Here is a 5,653-nt window from a genome sequence, read left to right as displayed (position 1 = left end):
TCAAAAAGTAATTTTTGTTCATTAACAAATATTTAATTTTAAAATTTTTGTAAAATATATTTAATATTATACTCATTTTAAAGGTATGATTTCATATTTTTTAATGATGTCAATTTTATAAAAATTAAATTTATATATTAAAAGTCATTTGTAATATAATAAAAAAAATAGAATGAATAGTATTATAGAGATGATCCTTCATTTTTCATACTCCCTTCAAATTTGAAGGATGAAACATCCATCCTCCCAAATGGAGGAGGATATAGAGGATGGGTTGAAGTGAATTTTTTCAAAGGATCCTCTATATTTGAAGATATAGAGGATGCATTAGAGATGTTCTTACAATAATGTGAATAAAATATATGTTAATTTTTAATTTATTACACACTTAATAATAATAGAACTAACTAACATGTTACAATATTATAAATAAATTTATGAATAAAAATATGTAAATATCGTATTATTCTTTGTCATAACATTAGGGGTTTGGTTATGGTGTGCAACTTACACCTTACACCTTATACCTTACACTTACACCTTATACTTACATTTTTTGTAAAAAATTAAACCTTACACTTACACATTTTTTGAGGTTGCACACTATGTGCAACCCACTTACACCTTACACCTTACACTTACACCTTATACTTATACTTACACCTTACACTTACACTTTTTGTGTAAGTGGCACATGGTGTGCACTTGCACACTTAAGAAAACTCCTAACATTAGTGTTCGGTATCACCGATACATGCACCGTCACTTCCTATGTGTTTGCCTGCCTGCCTGTACCATTTGTATGATGCCCTTCTCTGCCACCTATCTTATAATTTTTCATTGGGAAAGATTATGGATGTGTATGATATGTGGTTTATAATTATAAAAAATAAATAATATAATTTCATACTTTTTAAATTAAAATTAATAAGAAATTATAATCAAATATAAAAAAATCATAACTAAATATTTTAAAATAATGTTATAATTAAAAAAAATTAGTCATAATTAAAAAAGAAAATGACGTAACTAACAGTGCATATAGTATGGGGTGTGTATAATAAAATTTTCTTTTTTTCTTTTTATTTATTTTTTATTGTGCACCTATCTAACATTTTTTTATAATTGAAGGTAGGAAAAATTACAATATATATATATATATATGATTCAAACATTATAACAAAATATTTCTTTTTCAATATAATCTATTTGCCTATTTTCATTAAATAAAATTTACAAAAAAATTAATATTTTAATAATTAAACGTCGAGATGACTATGCCACGGTGTACAGCCAACAACCTTTATATATAAATAAAACTCTATTTATTTGATTAAAAAAAAAAACATTAAAAGAATATTTGTTATGTGGACGCAACTAAAATCTATAGTAAAAGAAAAAAAATATATATATATACACATATATAGACCTATCCATCCAGTTGCCCATCTTCTTAATTTTAGAATGTATTTTTGTTTAGTCAACTTGGTTGTTTTAGTTGGTAAGGTTATATAATTCTCATAATTAATAGTTTTATTTTCCAATTTTTTTTAAGTCTACTCTTGAGGTTTACGCTGAATAATTACCCGTATAAGTAGAATGAGTACTATATTTCTATAGAATTAGTCAAGGAAAACGCTAAATATTTTCATGAATTAAAAAGAAAATAAAAATAATGCACTTTTGGTATGCTATGTTTTTGTTAACATAGAAACGTTTTAATTGCAAATTTTAGTTCTTCTTTCAAACAATTCATTTTTCTATCATGAGTGTAGCTCGTTAATTAGAAGAATGAAATTTAATGAACACTCTCTGGATATGATACACAATAATCAATAATTATTTAGGGTTTGTTTGGGATGATCTAAATAAATGTACTTTTTATCTTTTTACGAAAAGATATGCAGAAAAGTAGAGAAGTAATGTGATGAAAAAAAAATAAAAAGATAAAAAGATAGATTATATTAAGATTGCCAAACTTAACCTTACTGTCGTCACTACTAATACAATAATACTATTAGTGGCAGTAGGCATTAAAACATTAAAAAAAACCCAGTAAATGTTTTGAGAGTTACATAACAATAGGAAATTGATACATATTGGGCTCATCGAGATTTTCTGGGAACCTTTTTTGATTTCCGAAGATGATACAATGTCTCATAGACAAAAAAAAATTAAATTCATCAGATATCGGTAATTTATTTATCAAATCATATTTATATTTAGTTTTATAGTTCAAATTATATTTACCTTTCATTTTTTTGATACAAATATGAATTGATGAAAATGATTATTGATATCTGTTGAAAATCAAGCCACGTGCCTTTTCTTTATTCCATATGCTTTCGGTTGATTTATTTATTTCATGCTTTCGGTGGTTAGTTATTATAATAATATGTAGTGGCCTTTCATGCTTTCGGTGGTTAGTTATTATAATAATATGTAGTAGCCTCGTGGCCTGCTGGTTTGTGTTTTTGGCCTCCTATATAATGGAGTAGTATTGTAATGCTTAATAGATTGAAATAAAAAGAGTCTATGTTTATGTTTAGTCTTTCAATCACTCTCTCTCTCTCTCAATATTAATATTAGTCTATGTTTATGTTTAGTCTTTCAATCACACTCTCTCTCTCTCAATATTAATATTTTTTCATGGTATCAGAGCGGGTGTAATCCTGTCTCGTCATTTTCGCCTCTTCAGTCAATATTCGAATTTTTCTCTTCTACTCAAATATATCCTTCTATTGCATGACTAAATACGGTCCAGCTTTCGGAATGACTATCAACTCATCCTCCTCTTCTTCTGATATTATCATCTCATCCTCTTCATCCTCTCATCAAATGGAAACCTCTCATCTTCCGATCGCTGCCCATAAACTGAATGGGCAAAATTATTTGCAATGGTCTCAATCCATGTTAATGTTTATACGGGGAAAGGAGAAAGATGACTACATCACCGGAGCCTCGGCGCTACCAGAAACCACAGCATCAACCTACAAAAGGTGGATAGCTGAAAATAATATGGTCATGTCGTGGCTCGTCAACTCTATGACCACTGACATTGGCGAAAATTTTCTGTCATTTGATACTGCCAAAGAGATCTGGGACATGGCAAAAGAAACGTTTTCAGACAAGGAAAACACATCTGAAATCATCCAGCTTGAAAGCTCCCTCCACAATTTACGTCAAGACAATCTTACGGTAACTGAATATTTCAATACCCTTACTCGTCTATGGCGTCAACTTGATACGTTTGAGGTTCATAACTGGCAGTGTGTTACTGATGGTCTGTTATATAAAAAGATTGTCGAAGGGAAGCGTGTGTTTAAATTCTTGTTAGGATTGAACACAAATCTTGATGAAATCAGAGGAAGAATTATGGGAGTAAAACCGCTCCCTAACCTTAGAGAGGCATTCTCTGAAGTCCGTCGCGAAGAAAGTCGGAAAAAACTCATGATGGGATCTCATCAACAACTGAATATGGCAGAAAGCTCGGCTCTTAAGACTCAATTCGCTCCTATCGACAACCGTCAGAAAAATAAAGGAGGTAGGCCTTGGTGTGATCATTGTAGAAAGCCGGGTCACTCGAGAGAAACTTGCTGGAAGATTCATGGAAAGCCAGTAGATTGGAAACCACGTCAGCCTCTTGAGAAAGAAGGACGAGGTAATCATGTAGGTACAAATGAACCATCACCACAACCTGAAGCAAGCCCTTTCACCAAGGAGCAAATGGAGATGCTCCAGAAACTACTACAGTCACAATCTGGTTCGTCTTCCAACCACATCATAGGATCCGGAACCTTGGCTCACAAAGGTAATTCTTTGAACGCCTTTACTGTTAGTAAGAAACGTAAAAAACCTTGGATTGTGGACTCAGGAGCATCTGATCATATGACGGGAGATGCAACAATTTTTGATACATATAACTCATGTCAAAATAATTTAACGGTCCGAATAGCAGATGGTTCACTATCAAAGGTTGCTGGTACAGGTTCAGTTGTGCTGTCTAGGAATCTTATTCTCAACTCTGTTCTCCTTGTTCCTGACTTGGACTGTAATTTATTGTCAATTAGTAAACTCACTAAGGAAAAGAGGTGTGTTACTAATTTTTTCTCCACTCATTGTGAATTTCAGGATTTGGATTCGGGGAAGATGATTGGCAATGCTGAGGAATGCTCTGGACTCTACATCCTTAAGGAACGCCACTATCCACAAGAACAACCTCAAACGGCAATTTGTGGTAGTTCTTTTTCGGTTTCGTGTCAAAATAACGATAGAGCAATTATGTTGTGGCACTATCGCTTAGGTCATCCTAATGTTATGTATCTCAAGCATTTATTTCCTTCATTATTTAATAAAAATCCAAAACCTTTTGATTGTGAAATCTGTCAATTTTCTAAGCATGTACGGTCCCATTTTCCCATTCAATCCTATAAAGCGTCTCGTCCATTCTCACTAATTCATAGTGATATCTGGGGTCCATCCAGAATAAAAAATGTAACTGGTACTAGGTGGTTTGTCTCATTCATAGATGATCACACTAGATTAACCTGGGTCTTCCTCATGAAAGACAAATCTGAAACGAGCCAAATCTTCAAAAATTTTCAAATTATGATTCAGACACAATTCCAGTCAAAAATCCAAATTCTAAAGTCTGATAACGCTCGGGACTATTTCAACTCAATTCTAGGAGATTTTTTAGCAGACAAAGGGATAGTTCACTTAAGTTCATGTGTTGACACCCCACAACAAAACGGCATCGCTGAACGGAAAAATCGGCATTTGTTAGATGTTGCTAGATCATTCATGTTTTCCACAAATGTTCCACAATTCTTCTGGGGGGAAGCTGTTCTTACAGCTGCCTATCTTATCAATAGGATGCCATCTAAGGTCCTACAATTCCAAACTCCTTGTCAACTTCTCCTAAAATCCTTTCCCACTACTCGCCTCATCTCCACCATCCCACCCAAAATTTTCGGGTGTTCTGTCTTTGTTCATGTCCATCAACAGTATCGAGGTAAACTTGATCCCCGGTCGCTCAAGTGTGTCTTCATTGGGTATTCGTCACATCAGAAAGGGTATAAGTGTTACTCTCCGGTCACTAGGAAATTCTACACTTCCATGGATGTCACATTTTTTGAAACCCAGTCTTACTACCCTAAAATTGATATTCAGGGGGAGACTCCAACCCAGGAATATCAATTTTGGACCCCTGAATATCAATTTTGGACCCCTGAGTCATTTAGTGAGCCATCCATCACCACCAAAAATCCCACACCTCCTAAGTCATTGAATCCATCTGTACCTGCCGAAAATTCCGAGTTCATTGTTGCCTTGCGGGATAATGAACACATCCAAGAGGAAATGGAGGAAGGAGCACTTTCTCAACAATCCCATGAGGCTGAACCGGGTTCTAATCCAAGCAACATTCCAGGTAACAATCTTCTTACCACAGATAGTACTGTTGATTCTGAGTTCGAAAACAGTATTCTTAATATGCCCATAGCTTGGAGAAAAGGAGTTAGATCATGTACTCAGCATCCCATTGGGAACTTTATTTCTTATGATAATCTATCACCTTCGTTCCGTGCCTTCACTTCTAGCATCACGGAGATAAACATTCCTCGGAATATTCAGGAAGCCTTCAAGTCTCCTC

General features: G+C 33.6%; 1 protein-coding gene across 1 annotated transcript; it reads left to right on the top strand.

The window, feature by feature from the left end:
- The first annotated feature begins 2,871 nt into the window (after positions 1-2,871).
- On the top strand, positions 2,872-4,269 carry LOC145801042 (uncharacterized). The gene is made up of 2 exons (XM_082891176.1): positions 2,872-3,811; positions 4,132-4,269. Exons 1-2 carry the CDS (start codon positions 2,911-2,913, stop codon positions 4,164-4,166), a joined length of 936 nt encoding a protein of 311 aa, XP_082747302.1. The 5' UTR covers positions 2,872-2,910; the 3' UTR covers positions 4,167-4,269.
- The last annotated feature ends 1,384 nt before the right edge of the window (positions 4,270-5,653 follow it).

This window comes from Camellia sinensis, chromosome 10, assembly GCF_055761805.1.
Source record: "Camellia sinensis isolate YWXY chromosome 10, ASM5576180v1, whole genome shotgun sequence".
In the NCBI taxonomy this organism is placed as follows: Eukaryota; Viridiplantae; Streptophyta; class Magnoliopsida; order Ericales; family Theaceae; genus Camellia; species Camellia sinensis.
This window is presented reverse-complemented; position numbering and strand designations above follow the sequence as displayed.

Coding starts and splice junctions, on each gene's coding strand:
- LOC145801042 (XM_082891176.1), top strand. CDS start 2,911: ATGTTAATGTTTATACGGGGAAAGGAGAAAGATGACTACATCACCGGA. Junction 3,812..4,131: donor CGGAACCTTGGCTCACAAAG/GTAATTCTTTGA, acceptor TGTGAATTTCAG/GATTTGGATTCGGGGAAGAT.